This window comes from Chanodichthys erythropterus, chromosome 12, assembly GCF_024489055.1.
Source record: "Chanodichthys erythropterus isolate Z2021 chromosome 12, ASM2448905v1, whole genome shotgun sequence".
Lineage (NCBI taxonomy): Eukaryota > Metazoa > Chordata > Actinopteri > Cypriniformes > Xenocyprididae > Chanodichthys > Chanodichthys erythropterus.
The window spans coordinates 25517416-25535321 of NC_090232.1; the positions used below are offsets into that span (position 1 = coordinate 25517416).

Below are 17906 nucleotides of genomic sequence, written 5' to 3' on the forward strand. Positions count from 1 at the left end.
TCAAACGGTTTGGCCGTGGCGAGGCAACGAATTTATGGCAAGAAAAGGGAAACAAAGTGTTATAACTTCTGCATACATTAATTGATTTTGATGAAACTTTGGCTTAGTCTTCGTTGTACAAGGCTGATCACATGGATTTGAGTATTGTGATTCAAAGTCATAGCGCCACCAACTGGAAGCAGAAAATGTGTCACTTTCAGCATACATTGAGATCACCCTCTTATTTTTACCTGATTTGCTTCAAAATTCATCAGAATAATGTTAAAACTTGGCACATGTAATCCTTTGAAAATGGGCAGGGAGGAGGGGCTCTATAGCGGCACCTTGTAGTGCAGTAAATGTGGAGTGAATTTGACATAGTCCTTTGATGTTTAACCGTTTTAAGTGCCTATTGCCCGCTGTGCACAGTTGCCCTGAAGCCACCGGGGTGGCGGTGCCACCGGGCTTGGGCCCGCCATCGCTGCTCGCAGCTATATTTATTTATTTTTATTTATTTTTTTTATTTTTTTTCCGTCTTCCGGGGCTTTTTGGGGGCCTTAACATGCTCAAAAACTCTTGAAAATTGGCACACACATTGGAATCCGCGGCCATTAGGACGCCGGAGAGGCTGGTACCCGGGCGTGGCAGGGGGGCTCGACAGCGCCCCCTTGAAAAAAGTCTGAAAATTTGGTCCATATATTAAACATGCTTGCACGTATTAGTATGAAACTCGGTACACATATAGACCTCATCGGGCCGAACAACTTTCGCGCTCTAAGTTAATCGCCACGCCAACAGGAAGTCAGCTATTAAGGGTTGTTTGAAAAACGCATGCTCTGGAATTTGATATACTCCTCCTAGACGATTAATCCGATCGCCACCAAACTCGGTCAGCATGAAGTCAAGACACTGATGATTAAAAATTGCCAGGGGATTTTTGATATCTCGAACGGTTTGGCCGTGGCGAGGCAACGAATTTATGGCGAGAAAAAGGAAACAGGAAATGTGTTATAACGTCTTAATACATATATTGATCTTTATGAAACTTCACGAGTGTGTTCGTTATAGGAGTCTGATCACATGGATGTGACTATTGTGAGTCAAAGTTATAGCGCCACCAACTGGCAGCAGGAAGTGTATCACTTTTTGAAATGTTTTGAGATCACCCTCTTATTTTTACCTGATTTGCTTCAAACTTCATCAGTGTAATGTCAATACACAGCAGATGTAGACCTATGACAGGATTTTTGATATTTGAAATATTGTTGCCATGGCAACAGGTCAAACTTTAATAATATTCTTGAGTGTTTTTGAGGCTCTTAACATGCTTCAAATTGCATGAAACTCGACACACACATCAATATTGTCAACCAGTAGACATGGACAAAGCCATAGAAATGGGCGTGGTGGAGGGGCTCAGTAGCGCCACCTTTTGACAAAAGTGGGGGTTAGTTTTTCCTACAGTCACCAAACTCGGTACACATATTATTCTCATCAAGCCGGACAATTTTCTAATTTACATTCATTAGCTCCGACCAACAGGAAGTCAGCTATTTTGGTTTGAATGTTAATTTTTTGAAAAAAACAGGCTATGAATTTTATACTACTACTCCCACAGGGTTTATCCAATTTACACCAAGCTTTTTTTAACTTGTTGCGAACACATTGAAGTTGTTTAATTGCAAAAGGATTTTGGATATCTCAAACGGTTTGGCCGTGGCGAGGCAACGAATTTATGGCGAGAAAAGGGAAACAGGAAATGTGTTATAACTTCTGCATACATTGATTGATGTTTATGAAACTTCAGGAGTGTGTTGGTTGTAGTAGTCTGATCACATGGATGTAACTATTGTGAGTCAAAGTTATAGCGCCACCAAATGGCAGCAAGAAGTGTATCACTTTTAAAATGCTTTGAGATCACCCTCTTATTTTTACCTGATTTGCTTCAAACTTCATCAGTGTAATGTCAATACACAGCAGATGTAGACCTATGACAGGATTTTTGATATTTGAAATATTGTTGCCATGGCAACAGGTCAAACTGTAATAATATTCTTGAGTGTTTTTGAGGCTCTTAACATGCTTCAAATTGAATGAAACTCGACACACACATCAATATTGTCAACCAGTAGACATGGACAAAGCCATAGAAATGGGCGTGGTGGAGGGGCTCAGTAGCGCCACCTTTTGACAAAAGTGGGGGGTTAGTTTTTCCTACAGTCACCAAACTCGGTACACATATTATTCTCATCAAGCCGGACAATTTTCTAATTTACATTCATTAGCTCCGACCAACAGGAAGTCAGCTATTTTGGTTTGAATGTTAATTTTTTGAAAAAACAGGCTATGAATTTTATACTACTACTCCTACAGGGTTTATCCAATTTACACCAAGCTTTTTTTAACTTGTTGCTAACACATTGAAGTTGTTTAATTGCAAACGGATTTTGGATATCTCAAACGGTTTGGCCGTGGCGAGGCAACGAATTTATGGCAAGAAAAGGGAAACAAAGTGTTATAACTTCTGCATACATTAATTGATTTTGATGAAACTTTGGCTTAGTCTTCGTTGTACAAGGCTGATCACATGGATTTGACTATTGTGATTCAAAGTCATAGCGCCACCAACTGGAAGCAGAAAATGTGTCACTTTCAGCATACATTGAGATCACCCTCTTATTTTTACCTGATTTGCTTCAAAATTCATCAGAATAATGTTAAAACTTGGCACATGTAATCCTTTGAAAATGGGCAGGGAGGAGGGGCTCTATAACGGCACCTTGTAGTGCAGTAAATGTGGAGTGAATTTGACATAGTCCTTTGATGTTTAACCGTTTTAAGTGCCTATTGCCCGCTGTGCACAGTTGCCCTGAAGCCACCGGGGTGGCGGTGCCACCGGGCTTGGGCCCGCCATCGCTGCTCGCAGCTATATTTATTTATTTTTATTTTTTTTATTTATTTTTTTTTTTTTTTCCGTCTTCCGGGGCTTTTTGGGGGCCTTAACATGCTCAAAAACTCTTGAAAATTGGCACACACATTGGAATCCGCGGCCATTAGGACGCCGGAGAGGCTGGTACCCGGGCGTGGCAGGGGGGCTCGACAGCGCCCCCTTGAAAAAAGTCTGAAAATTTGGTCCATATATTAAACATGCTTGCACGTATTAGTATGAAACTCGGTACACATATAGACCTCATCGGGCCGAACAACTTTCGCGCTCTAAGTTAATCGCCACGCCAACAGGAAGTCAGCTATTAAGGGTTGTTTGAAAAACGCATGCTCTGGAATTTGATATACTCCTCCTAGACGATTAATCCGATCGCCACCAAACTCGGTCAGCATGAAGTCAAGACACTGATGATTAAAAATTGCCAGGGGATTTTTGATATCTCGAACGGTTTGGCCGTGGCGAGGCAACGAATTTATGGCGAGAAAAAGGAAACAGGAAATGTGTTATAACGTCTTAATACATATATTGATCTTTATGAAACTTCACGAGTGTGTTCGTTATAGGAGTCTGATCACATGGATGTGACTATTGTGAGTCAAAGTTATAGCGCCACCAACTGGCAGCAGGAAGTGTATCACTTTTTGAAATGTTTTGAGATCACCCTCTTATTTTTACCTGATTTGCTTCAAACTTCATCAGTGTAATGTCAATACACAGCAGATGTAGACCTATGACAGGATTTTTGATATTTGAAATATTGTTGCCATGGCAACAGGTCAAACTTTAATAATATTCTTGAGTGTTTTTGAGGCTCTTAACATGCTTCAAATTGCATGAAACTCGACACACACATCAATATTGTCAACCAGTAGACATGGACAAAGCCATAGAAATGGGCGTGGTGGAGGGGCTCAGTAGCGCCACCTTTTGACAAAAGTGGGGGTTTTAGTTTTTCCTACAGTCACCAAACTCGGTACACATATTATTCTCATCAAGCCGGACAATTTTCTAATTTACATTCATTAGCTCCGACCAACAGGAAGTCAGCTATTTTGGTTTGAATGTTAATTTTTTGAAAAAACAGGCTATGAATTTTATACTACTACTCCTACAGGGTTTATCCAATTTACACCAAGCTTTTTTTAACTTGTTGCGAACACATTGAAGTTGTTTAATTGCAAACGGATTTTGGATATCTCAAACGGTTTGGCCGTGGCGAGGCAACGAATTTATGGCGAGAAAAGGGAAACAGGAAATGTGTTATAACTTCTGCATACATTGATTGATGTTTATGAAACTTCAGGAGTGTGTTGGTTGTAGTAGTCTGATCACATGGATGTAACTATTGTGAGTCAAAGTTATAGCGCCACCAAATGGCAGCAAGAAGTGTATCACTTTTAAAATGCTTTGAGATCACCCTCTTATTTTTACCTGATTTGCTTCAAACTTCATCAGTGTAATGTCAATACACAGCAGATGTAGACCTATGACAGGATTTTTGATATTTGAAATATTGTTGCCATGGCAACAGGTCAAACTGTAATAATATTCTTGAGTGTTTTTGAGGCTCTTAACATGCTTCAAATTGCATGAAACTCGACACACACATCAATATTGTCAACCAGTAGACATGGACAAAGCCATAGAAATGGGCGTGGTGGAGGGGCTCAGTAGCGCCACCTTTTGACAAAAGTGGGGGGCTTAGTTTTTCCTACAGTCACCAAACTCGGTACACATATTATTCTCATCAAGCCGGACAATTTTCTAATTTACATTCATTAGCTCCGACCAACAGGAAGTCAGCTATTTTGGTTTGAATGTTAATTTTTTGAAAAAACAGGCTATGAATTTTATACTACTACTCCTACAGGGTTTATCCAATTTACACCAAGCTTTTTTTAACTTGTTGCTAACACATTGAAGTTGTTTAATTGCAAACGGATTTTGGATATCTCAAACGGTTTGGCCGTGGCGAGGCAACGAATTTATGGCAAGAAAAGGGAAACAAAGTGTTATAACTTCTGCATACATTAATTGATTTTGATGAAACTTTGGCTTAGTCTTCGTTGTACAAGGCTGATCACATGGATTTGACTATTGTGATTCAAAGTCATAGCGCCACCAACTGGAAGCAGAAAATGTCACTTTCAGCATACATTGAGATCACCCTCTTATTTTTACCTGATTTGCTTCAAAATTCATCAGAATAATGTTAAAACTTGGCACATGTAATCCTTTGAAAATGGGCAGGGAGGAAGGGGTCTATAGCGGCACCTTGTAGTGCAGTAAATGTGGAGTGAATTTGACATAGTCCTTTGATGTTTAACCGTTTTAAGTGCCTATTGCCCGCTGTGCACAGTTGCCCTGAAGCCACCGGGGTGGCGGTGCCACCGGGCTTGGGCCCGCCATCGCTGCTCGCAGCTATATTTTCTATTGCATTGCTCAATGTAACAGTATGTATGTTTTCAAAATCTTCAACATTTGTTCGAACTCTAGTTCATAAATATGGTTAAAATATGAGAATTTTTATTTTGCTTCAGTCTTGGTGTCCATTGTAATGGACATGAAAAAAAGTCTAATAAAAATGAGTTGGTACAAATTTTGTTTTTTTTAGACTCATTTCTAAACTGCAGAAGAGAAAATATTAAGTGGGTGAAAAACTTTGCTCAGTAAAAAAAAAAAAAACAGAAGAAGGAATTCAGGTCTGAATTTATGTGCAAATATTTGCATTCTATGCAGGTATTGGTCTTGCACTGGCTGCAGCAGTGAAGGGTTATCGCTGCATAATTGTTATGCCTGAGAAAATGAGCATGGAAAAGGTAAGATTTATTCCAATTTAAATTAGTTTTCTCCGCCCACCAAGAATGTTAAATGTGATGAAGTTAAACAAGAGTCTCATTATAGGTTGACGTGTTGAGAGCTTTAGGTGCTGAGATAGTCCGAACTCCCACCAGTGCGCGGTTTGACTCCCCAGAATCCCATGTGGGTGTGGCTTGGCGCTTGAAGAATGAAATTCCTAACTCCCACATCCTGGATCAGTACCGCAATCCCAGCAACCCCCTGGCTCATTATGACACCACTGCTGAGGAGATTCTGGAGCAGTGTGATGGTAGTAATTGCATAATTTCCCTTGCATTTTCTTCGGGACTTAATATGGTATTGGCAGTGGGGGGTGGTTTGGGAGGGGGGGATTCGCGGAGGATTTGCCGCAGAGGCCCCTGAAAGCGCGGGGCCCGGTGCATCAGTGGGATGGCTCTGTAAGTGCATAGTTAAAGGTGCCCTAGAATCAGAATTTGAATTTACCTCGGCATAGTTGAATAACAAGAGTTCAGTACATGGAAAAGACATACAGTGAGTTTCAAACTCCATTGTTTCCTCCTTCTTATGTAAATCTCATTTGTTTAAAAGACTTCCGGAAAACACTTGGATCTCAACATAACACCGACTGTTACGTAACAGTCGGGATCATTAATATGTATGACCCCAATATTTGCATGATGCCAGCCCATTCGACGCATTAGACAAGGAAAGGCAGTATTAACGTCTGGATCTGTGCACGGACAAGGTAAGCAAGCAAGAACAACAGCGAAAAATGGCAGATGTAGCAATAATAACTGACATGATCCATGATAGCATGATATTTTTAGTGATATTTGTAAATTGTCTTTCTAAATGTTTCATTAGCATGTTGCTAATACTGTTAAATGTGATTAAAGTTACCATTGTTTCTTACTGTATTCACGGAGACGAGAGTCGCTATTTTCATTTTTAAACACACGTGCAGTCTGTATAATTCATAAACACAACTTCATTCTTTATAAATCTCTCCAACAATGTAGAATTAGACGTTAGATCCATTTGAGCGTTATATTAGCTGTGTGAACTTTGTACACTGTAATATAGTCGAGAGCTAGTGGGGCAGAGGAAACGCATCTCTTAAAGGGGCCATGCTGAAAAAATCAGTGCATATTTAATGATGCCCCAAAATAGGCAGTTAAAAAAATTAATTAAAAAAAATCTATGGGTATTTTGAGCTGAAACTTCAGACACGTTCAGGGGACACCTAGGACTTATATTACATCTTGTAAAAAAACAATCTAGGGCACCTTTAATTAATATTACTCAGTAGTCAGTACTTAAATGTATAATTAATTACAGTGAAACAAGAAGACTTTAAAATGGTTTAACCGCATTTAAAAAAGTGTAACTGACGTTTTGTTCTTCTTCGGAACATTAAAGATACTTTTAATAAAATCTGATAGATTTCTGTCCCTACACTGAACGTCCATTCACCCAAAACTATGATGACTAAACGTTCATAAAGAGATTGTAAAAGAAATAGATATGAATCGAATGTTTTAATCCAAGTCTTTTGAAGAGACACAATCGCTTGATCAACAGATTTAATTTAGGCTTTTATTCATGTACATAGAGCACTCAAATTTGATAAACGAAAGCTCAGCCGTACTTGCTTGACGCTTCTCATCAGAAGACTTGGATTCAACCGCTCGATTCATATGGATTCATTTTACAATCTCTTTATATCACTCAGATTTCATTAAAAATATATTCATTTGTGTTTCTACGATGAATGAAAGTCTTATGGGTTTGGAATAACATGAGAGTGAGTAACTGAGGTGAACTGTACCTTTAACTCTCTACCCGCCTTACCTGTGTCAACAGGAAAAGTAGATATGCTGGTGGCAGGAGCTGGCACAGGTGGCACCATTACTGGCGTTGCTCGCAAATTGAAGGAGAAATGCCCAAATATTAAGGTAGACACTGATTGTCCCTGAGACCTGATGCACAGCAATTTTTTTTTAAGTTCACCTGTTTTGTAACAAAAATACTAGTACTAGTTTATTTTAAAATGTCAAGAAGCCATAAAAAGAATAACTGGAAGAGTAAACCACATCATGGGAATACCACTGAGTCTGCATGCATAAGAAATCATATAAATTGCAGCTGTAAAAGTCATTAAGGCATAAAGTAACAAGACAACACTGAATGTGCGTCTTCACTCGCCTGAAGTCTGTCTGTGTTTTGCCAGATTGTTGCCGTGGACCCAGAGGGCTCGATCCTCGCTGTACCTGATGAGCTGAACCGGACTGATAAAACCCAGTATGAGGTGGAGGGCATCGGATATGACTTTATACCCACCGTCCTGGACAGATCTGTGAGTGACTCTACATAAGTGTTAGATTATGTAGTGTTATTCGAATATAAGTCTAATGTCCTTTAAAAATTAATGTATTTGTCAATGATAGAGCTCTTCAACTGGTAATCCTACAAGATCTTGACTTTATTTTAGTTAAATCTCTGCACTGCTGCATACGTTAAAGCATTCTATGTGCAAAACCTAATGATGAGATCAACAGTGAGTGAATCATGATCCGTATTTGAGTTGTAGTGAGCATATTTAACCTCAGGCCATTGTTTAGTTACACACATCCAAACATGAACCAGCCCTGTTATAGGTGCACATATTCAATCATGTCATATCAGATGTGGTTATGTATAACTTGGAAAAATATATAGAGATGAGGTACTGCAGTTGATAGTGGAACATTAAGAAAAAATTAAACCAATGATGAAAGCTCATCCTTCAAATTTAGACTTGCTGGTAAAACTTTACAACAAGGTTCCATTTGTTAACATTAATTAACATGAACTAACAATGAAAAATACTTCAATAGCATTTTTAATCTTAGTCAATGTTAAATTTAACATTTACTAATACACTTAAAATCAAAAGTAGTATTTGTTAATAATATTTATTGGACCTGAGCTGAAATTAACTAACAAATGAGCTAACATGAAATTTTTTTTTTTTTTAACAAAGATTAATAAATACTGTAACAAATGCTCATTGTTAGTTCAAATAGCTCAATGTTTATTAATGCATTAAAGGTGCCCTAGAATCAAAAATTGAATTTACCTTGGCATAGTTGAATAACAAGAGTTCAGTACATGGAAAAGACATACATTGAGTTTCAAACTCCATTGCTTCCTCCTTCTTATGTAAATCTAATTTGTTTAAAAGACCTTCGAAAAACAGGCGAATCTCAACATAACACCGACCGTTACTTAAACAGTCAGGATCATTAATATGTACGACCCCAATATTTGCATATGCCAGCCCATGTTCAAGGCATTACACGAGGGCAGCCAGTATTAATGTCTGGATCTGTGCACAGCTGAATCATCAGACTAGGTAAGCAAGCAAGAACATAGCGAAAAATGGCAGATGGAGCAATAATAACTGACATGATCCATGATTACATGATATTTCTAGTGATATTTGTGAATTGTCTTTCTAAATGTTTCGTTAGCATGTTGCTAATGTACTGTTAAATGTGGTTAAAATTACCATTGTTTATTACTGTATTCACAGAGACAAGAGAACCGTTGCTATTTTCATTTTTAAACACTTGCAGTCTGTATAATGCACAAACACAACTTCATTCTTTATAAATCTCTCCAACAGTGTGTAATGTTAGCTTTAGCCATGGAGCACTGTCAAACTCATTCAGAATCAAATGTAAACATCCAAATAAATACTATACTCACATGATCCGACGCATGCATGCAGTATGCATGACGAACATCTTGTAAAGATCCATTTGAGGGTTATATTAGCTGTGTTACTGAACTTTGTAAATGCACTGTATTATAGTCGAGAGCTCGGGGGGCAGGGAGCGCGTTTTTTAAAGGGGCTGTGTGCTGAATCGGTGCATAGTTAATGATGCCCCAAAATAGGCTGTTAAAAAATTTAATTAAAAAAAATCTATGGGGTATTTTGAGCTGAAACTTCACATACATTCAGGGGACACCTTAGACTTATATTACATCTTGTAAAAACGTTAAATAATGGAACCTAATTTTGTAAAGTGTTATTTCCAAACATTTGCTTTAGTTTTCTCTGCTTCAAGTGCATAGCGTTCGTTATGAAAGGGAAAAAAAAAGAAAGAAAGAAAGAAAGGTGAGTGTCAGGTGCCACTGAACGTACATATACATGTAAACATCATGACTATTTGGTTCATACTGCTGTGAGTCAGCAGTCTCAATCCTGAACATCAAGTCAGGTTCTGCTTTAACCATTGATTATCTGCACAAATGTCTGACAATTGCACTGGCAACATTTTTGCCAGAATACTTTTAAGATGAGTAGAGGCACTCACTAAAATGAAGCTTGAAATATTTTATAAAGAAGAAAAATAGATATTAATTTATTATGAATGTATTTTTATGTAAATTTTTACAGTTTTACACAGTTTATAAATAAAGTTTAACTTTTTTTCAAAGTAAAGTTTAACAAAAGCTACTTAGTTAGTTATTGAATCTATCTATCAATATATATCTATCTGTGTGTGTATATATATAATATTTGTTGCTATTCTGTCCTTTTACCAGTAGATAGCAGTAGTAGTATAGGGTTGGTTTACAGCATCCTATTTGGTGGGAAGCAGTCATGTACAAATTATGCAGGTCTACATTGAAACCTCTGTGTGTTTATTTCAGTTGGTTGACAAATGGTACAAATCCAAAGACGAGGAATCATTCGCCATGGCCCGAATGCTTATAAGAGACGAAGGGCTGTTATGTGGTAAACACATTATCTTTTATTAAATTGCACCTTTTATATAAATGTCTATGAATTTTTCAACATGTTAAATTGTGGCTTAATGTTTATGAGAAGTAATATCATTAATGTAGTAGGTATATGCTACATTGTTTATCAGTCTAAGGCTCTGTTTCTGTTGTCAGGTGGTAGCTCAGGCACTGCCATGGCAGCTGCAGTAAAGTTTGCCAAAGAGCTGAAGGAGGGCCAGCGCTGTGTGGTGATTCTACCAGACTCGATTCGAAACTACATGTATGGAGAAGTCTGAGAAATTAACAAGATTTAGCTGCAAGCTTATTCAGTTTCAGTTTGTTTCTTCCAGGGAACACAAACTGATAAATTTGACCTTAAAGGATTAGTTCACTTTAAAACAAACATTACCCCAAGCTTTACTCACTCTCAAGCCATCCTAGGTGTATATGACTTTCTTCTTTCTGAAGAACACTATCTGAGTTATATTAATAAATAGATGGCATAAACGTTTTTAACTGCAAGAGGCTTTTCACTTTCTTCATAAGTTAGTCGTCGTCATCGGCTGGTTTATTAGAAGCAGAGACCGTTTGTTAGCAGTAAGAAGAAACCTCATTGCTTTACTGGATGATGCACTTTCTGCTGTCTCAGAACATGACATCTTTATGTCGGCCAGACGGCCACCATAGCTTCTCCGAAAGCGAGGGGTACGAGGGTGAGTTTGTGTTCATCAGAAAGAAGAAAGTCATATACACCTAGAATGGCTTGAGGGCGAGTAAATCATGGGGTAATTTTCATTTTAAAGTGAACTAATCCTTTAAATGCACTCTAAGTTGTTTTAGTTAAAAGCATCTGCCAAATTGTGTGTGTGTGTGTGTGTATGTTCAGTTTTTGATATGAATGCAAATTATTTTGTGTTTGAAATTTACTCTAAAGGTCCAAGTTCTTGAGTGATAAGTGGATGTTCCAGAAGGGCTTTCTGAGGGTGGAGGACATCATGGTGAATAAACCTTGGTGAGGAGAGAATTGTTTTGTCAATTTAAGATTTAGTGGAGTGTATAGGTGAGACTAGGGCTATTTGTCATACTTTTTATTTGTTGAATATTCGTTAGGGTATATTTATTTATTTTCTAAATTGAAGTAAATTTCTCTTTAGGCATATAAATTGTCTAGATATTGTACATTTCCACAATCATTGCCACAGAAAAAAACATATACATATTGACCTTTTTCGACAACATGTCATAAAAACAGAAAATGTCCTGATCATTGTTGTCAAAAAAGGTCAATATGTATATCTTTTATCACACTATATGGGATAAGTTGTTTAAGTGCATTTTAATTTATTAAATAGTAAAATGATTATTAAAAACACAAAATAATTAATGTAACAGCAAAATATGTACAATTTAAAAACATCAGACCATTAAATTGAATAACAAATATTGATATTACTAAATGTGTAACATTTTAAACACAACTTGCCCTTGTCCTGTGAACACTTTTTAACTTTTGAGTTAAAATCTGTCTCATCTATAGAGACAGAGTGCAAGGTGTCATAATCTGAAAACCACGCCCACCGGGGGGGGAAACAATCCAACCGTCTCCATTGACTTTGTATTGCGTGAAGCTGCCTCCTTGTCATTTCTGACTTATAACAAAAAAACAGAAAAAAGTGGGTACAGGCAATTGAGAGAGAGTGTGACATGTTATATTACACTTAGAACTACGTCCACTGGAGGGGAGCGTAATCAGCTATAGGAAATATAATATATGACATTTGGATATTTGACTTATCAGTGATTAAATGTTTACTGCACATGTAGGCATACTGAGTGTCGGGATCCCAAAATGTATCCATTCTTCCTGCTGATGCTTCACTTCTTATTGCCTGTATCCACTTTTTTTTCTCCTTAAAGGCTGGCTTTTATGGTTCGGTAGCTTATAAAACTTAGTTCTGGTTTCTTAGCTTGGTTGCCTCACACCTTGTCTCATATCAGCTTTTAGACATTGTTCTTTTTTTAGTTATAAACACAGTTCACACACTTTTTTTGAGATATTGGGGATATGACAACTTCTCTGTGTGAAAACTAGCACCATTTTTCACTATTTTAAATGTATACTTTATTTATGAACATTTATACAAAGTTTAGGTATTTGGAACCTGGACAGACTCTCATTTGTTATTGGTTCTGTGTTCATTCTTCATTTTTCTTCATAAATTTCTTTCAGGTGGTGGAATTTGAAATTGCAAAGTCTAAACCTCTCTGCTCCTCTTACTGTGCTGCCCACAGTCACATGCCAAAAAACTATTAAAATCTTGAAAGAAAAGGGCTTTGACCAGGCACCTGTCGTAAATGAAGCTGGGTGAGTGAAAATGCCACAAAGAACATTCTAATTTGTCAGAATAAATTCATATTAAAATGGTGACAACTGCACCATATTTTTCATCAGTACCTATTGTATTAAAACATTTGTCAATGTAAATGACGCTGGTTAAAACTGTGTATGGCTTCCTCTCTGCAGGTTGATTCTGGGTATGGTGACCTTGGGAAACATGCTTGCTTCTGTACTTGCAGGAAAGGTCAAGCCCTCTGACCCTGTCAGCAAAGTGCTCTACAAACAGTTCAAGCAGGTGGGACTAGTGCAGCACTTTTAGAAAGGATGGTTTTTGCTCACTCAATCCATCTGTCATTACTTAACTATGTTTTAGATTCGTCTAACTGACAATATGGGAAAGCTGTCTCGGATCTTGGAAACTGATCACTTTGCCCTGGTGGTCCATGAGCAGATTCAATGTGAGTGTTTCTCATGGACAGACATATTGAGTAATAATTCTTCATTGACTGGATAATGTGCTCTTATGTATTTTATTTTTTTATTTTATTTTTACAAAACCGCATTAGCTATGCATTCAGTGTAACCCAGATGTTAGAAATTCTGATTTACGCTGCTTAAACTTTTGACTTTACATTAGTCTTCTTGTCAGGATTTGCAGACAACTCAAATACAGAACAACCAGGGAAATTCAAAAAGATATTAGACAAATAAAAGGCAATACAAAAAAACTGGGCAAAGACAGACCAAGACATTAGTCAACCCTTACGCAAAGAAAATATATATGAATGATCAATACATTTACTGATTTAACATTATATTTGAAAATATACAAAATTATATGGGAACCTGTATATGTACAATAAAGGATAAAACTTTATGAATATTAAATGTAATGCTATTTTTGTCTTAATTTCTAAATATTTTGTATGTATCAATATATGGTCAATGCATATTTTGCAGTATATTGAAAAATATAAGCACTAGTTTTCCATATATGGAAATGTATTATGTAATATATCGCATTATATTTTGAAGTATATTCCCATATAATTTTGTTCTGTAAGAGTAACTAGTAATATATGATTCCTCCTGTTGTGACCCCTTTAAAGGATTTTTCCTCCATGTAAAAATGCTTTTGGCTTTTTGCTTTGACATAGAATCGTGAATGCCGCCAAAGGCATTTTTTTTTACCTTGTATCTATGGTGTCTTGTCCTCCTGATCCCATATAACCACTGAGAGGATGATGAGTTGTTGTTTTTTTTTTTTTTTATTGCTTCTCTTTTTTTCTTATATTTTTTTTCTCCAAGATCTCACAGATGGATCCTCTACTCAAAAGCAAATGGTGTTTGGAGTGGTGACAGCCATTGATCTTCTCAACTTTGTGACCGCTCGAGAGAAAAGAGAGAGATCTATGTCTGAATCAACAGATGAATCCTGAAGGCATTTGAGCACTTCCTGCCTCAAACTGAATGTGATGCACTACAAAGAATCATACTTTAAAGTTATAGATAACGTATAGTTATTACATCTAAAACTTGGGCAGTAGGGTTGGGTGGAACTGCTTTTTACAATCACGTTTTTTGTTTGTCTTTTTTGCATAGCCAATAATTATTTACAGGTTTACAAATGTGTGTTTACAAATTTACAGTGATGTTAAAAGGCATCAGAACAGGGTTTAAAATAAAATAAAAAGCCAATGTTTGATAAATTTACTAAATTTACTGGCCAAAAATAGTTTGTACTAGCCATGGCTGTGTATTTTGCATTGTTGTTATTCAATATATGTTTAAATTACTATGACAATGGAATTTTTGTGCTTTGTTTTCCTTGCATAGTTCAAACACTGCTGACAAAAAATGTCCTTTGACTTGTCATGTTGCAGTTCCTAATAAAAGTATTGGCCAACCCCCCAACCCACCTGCAGAATCTGTGAAAATGTGACTTGTTATTTTATCAAAATAACAGAGATCATACAAAATGCATGTTATTTTTTATGTAGTACTGTCCTGAGTAAGATATTTTACATGAAAGATATTTACATATAGTCCACAAGACAAAAAAGAAAAAGAAAAAGCTGAATTTATTAAAATAACCCCATTTAAAAGTTTGGGAACCATTGGTTCTTAATACTATGTGTGGTTACCTGGATGATCTATGACTGTTTGTTTGTTTTGTGATGGTTGTTCATGAGTTCCTTGTTTGTTCTGAGCAGTTAAACTGAGCTCTGTTCTTCAGAAAAATACTCCAGGTCCTGCAGATTCTTCAGTTTTCAAGGATTTTTTGCATATTTTAACCCTTTCCAGCAGTGGCTGTATGATTTTGCGATTCATCTTTTTACACTGACAATTGAGGGACTCAAACACAACTATTAAAAAATGTTCAAACATTCACTGATGCTCCAGAAAGAAACACGATGCATTAAGAGTCAAGGGGTGAAAACTTTTGAACAGGATAAAGATGTCCAAATTTTTATTTTGTTGAAATATCTTCTTTCTTTTTTTTTTTTCATTTAGTACTGCCCTTCGGAAGCAACAGAAGATACTTGCATGTTTCCCGGAAGACAAATTAAGTACAATTTACCTTGATCTTCAAAAAGTTATTTACAAAAAGTTAGGTCTTAATGCATTGTTTCCTTCTGGAGCATCACTGAATGTTTGAACCTTTTTTAATAGTTGTGTTTGAGTCCAAATTGTCCTCAAAACAGATGGATCTCAGAATTATACAGTCACTGCTGGAAAGGGTGCAAATATAAAAAAAAAAAAAAAATCCTTGAAAACTGAAGAATCTGCAGGGCCTGGAGGATTTTTCTGAAGAACAGAGCTCAGTCTAACTGCCTAGGACAAACAAGGAACTCATGAACAACCATCACAAAATAATAATAAAAAAAAAAAAATTGCAGATCATCCAGGTAACCACATAGTATTAAGAACCAAACTTTTAAATGGGGTCATTTTAATAAATTCATCTATTTGTCTTGTGGATTATATGTAAACATCTTTTATGTAAAATATCTTACTCAGAACAGTACTAAATAAAAAATAAAAAGCCTTTTGTATGATCTCTGTTATTTTATTAAAATTATTCACATTTTCACAGATTCTGCAAGTGGTTCCCATACTTTTTCATGCAACTATAAAATAATGAACATCTGATAGCCAATGCGAATGTGAAGGGGGCATTTTGGACTTCTAATTCATCAATATTAGTCTCCAAGCCAGCAGAGTGACAAAGTCAATTGAATCTTGTTTAAGAGTTGACAAGGTTGGTACTGCAAGGCAAACTCCGAACAAAGCAATGAGAGCATTCAGTTCAGTTATTTCCACTGTAATGATAAAGTTTCAAAAATATTGTTCCAATAATTTTAAAGTGAAGGGCAAAGCCAAAACATATGAATCAGGTTTGCTGGAGTTTGGAATATATCAACAAACAATGGATGAAGGCCATAAACAGCATCTTGATTTTTTTTTTTTTTTTTTTTTGAAGATATATGATGCATGTAAGATACAGATGTTTGCATCTTCTCTCCAGGCCTGACATAAAATATCCTTTCACCTCAAGCTCTTGTAATAGTTCTGTTCATGATACAGTCCACTGAGAAAAGCTTCAGACAAAAGCTGCTGACTGAGCTGAAACCTGGCCAAAGATTAAACCACCCATCCGGTGGCCTGGTTGCCCATCCTCACTCCATTGGCCAATGCACCCCTCCCATGGCTGGGTTCTGTTTGCCAAGGCTGTTGAGTATGTGGTATGGAAACAGGGCCTTGCTGGTTTACAGTTAAGCCTCACCAGCGTGCCAGGTGAAAGCCCCTGGGGATTACCCTAATGCTGCCCCACAGACCAGAGGGGAAGTCATCACATCTAGGATCAGAATTATGGGTTCAAAGCTGCTCTGGTCGGACAGATAGTACATGAGTTAAATATTCCACACCTAAAGCCTTTGTTAAGCCATTCCACTGTACATGTATATGTGTGTCAGTGCACTTACTATATGCAGTATTGAATCATTTCCATGATAAACACAAAATCATGTAATAATTTGTGTAGTTTGCATTATTTCAATTTTTACTACTATTTTCTCTACAGTATTATCCAGAAAGGAATAGTTTGCCCAAAAATGAAAATTCTGTCATCATTTACTCACGACTCATGCCACTGAAAACTTGTATGATTTTCCTTCTTCTGCATAACACAAAAGAAGATATTATAAACAATGTTTCAGCTTCTTTTGTCCATCGTCAAAGGGATCCAAATATTTCTCCAAAAAGGAGCGTAAAAAATAATCCATACAAATCTGAATTTGAAGTGTTTATTCAATCTGAAATCACTCATAAACTCATGCATGTAGAGACCAGATCAAATATAATGACACTTCACTGTAGTAATGATATGAGCTAGTGACACAAACCATTTTCACAAACAGCTCTTATTTTGATCTGTTTTGCAGTGCATGTGATATTCATCTTGTTTGTTTGCCCATGGTTCTGAATGCTTAACCCTATAAAGCCTGCGGTATCATATTTGATACATATATTTATAAGGCCTCTAAATTATCAATGGTCAAAAGAATCCTTGATGAAAATACAATCTGTTGTATACAATCTGCTACATGCCTTTTGTCGCCTTTTACCATAATTGTAAACGGTACTTTTTGCAGAGAAATTCTTAACTTTTATATTCTTAGTGTTATTTCAAGATGAACACTGAACTGAAGCAACTTAGATTTACTTGATTATCCATACATTTATATATATATATATATATATATATATATATATATATATATATATATATATATATATATATATATATATATAAATGTTATACAAATATGATACACCAGGCATTTAAGGAATGTTTATTTGTACATCTCTCAATCATGTATTGCTTAATAAAGAGCTTTGTTCACAAAACTAAGCTTTAATTATCATCTTTCTAAGATATATTATTGGGAGTTATAGACTGACAACTGGATTTTATGTGAATAGTCTGTTATAAACATTAATTTACATTAAAGAACTTTATCTTTTTGGCCATATAAATATCAGCAA

General features: G+C 36.4%; 1 protein-coding gene across 2 annotated transcripts in view; it reads left to right on the top strand.

Moving 5' to 3' along the window:
* cbsa (cystathionine beta-synthase a) overlaps positions 1 to 17591 on the top strand; it is a 28213-nt gene extending 10622 nt beyond the window's left edge. The window contains exons 5-16 of one of the 2 annotated variants that reach the window (XM_067403388.1): positions 5666 to 5745; positions 5831 to 6035; positions 7610 to 7701; positions 7977 to 8102; positions 10448 to 10532; positions 10694 to 10799; positions 11454 to 11531; positions 12750 to 12884; positions 13044 to 13152; positions 13231 to 13315; positions 14166 to 15766; positions 15955 to 17591. In XM_067403388.1, the coding sequence (XP_067259489.1) occupies positions 5666 to 5745; positions 5831 to 6035; positions 7610 to 7701; positions 7977 to 8102; positions 10448 to 10532; positions 10694 to 10799; positions 11454 to 11531; positions 12750 to 12884; positions 13044 to 13152; positions 13231 to 13315; positions 14166 to 14296 (1232 nt within the window). In that variant the 3' untranslated portion in view covers positions 14297 to 15766; positions 15955 to 17591. The remainder of the gene's footprint in view (positions 1 to 5665; positions 5746 to 5830; positions 6036 to 7609; positions 7702 to 7976; positions 8103 to 10447; positions 10533 to 10693; positions 10800 to 11453; positions 11532 to 12749; positions 12885 to 13043; positions 13153 to 13230; positions 13316 to 14165; positions 15767 to 15954) is intronic. The other variant, XM_067403389.1, reaches the window with a different exon arrangement.
* The last annotated feature ends 315 nt before the right edge of the window (positions 17592 to 17906 follow it).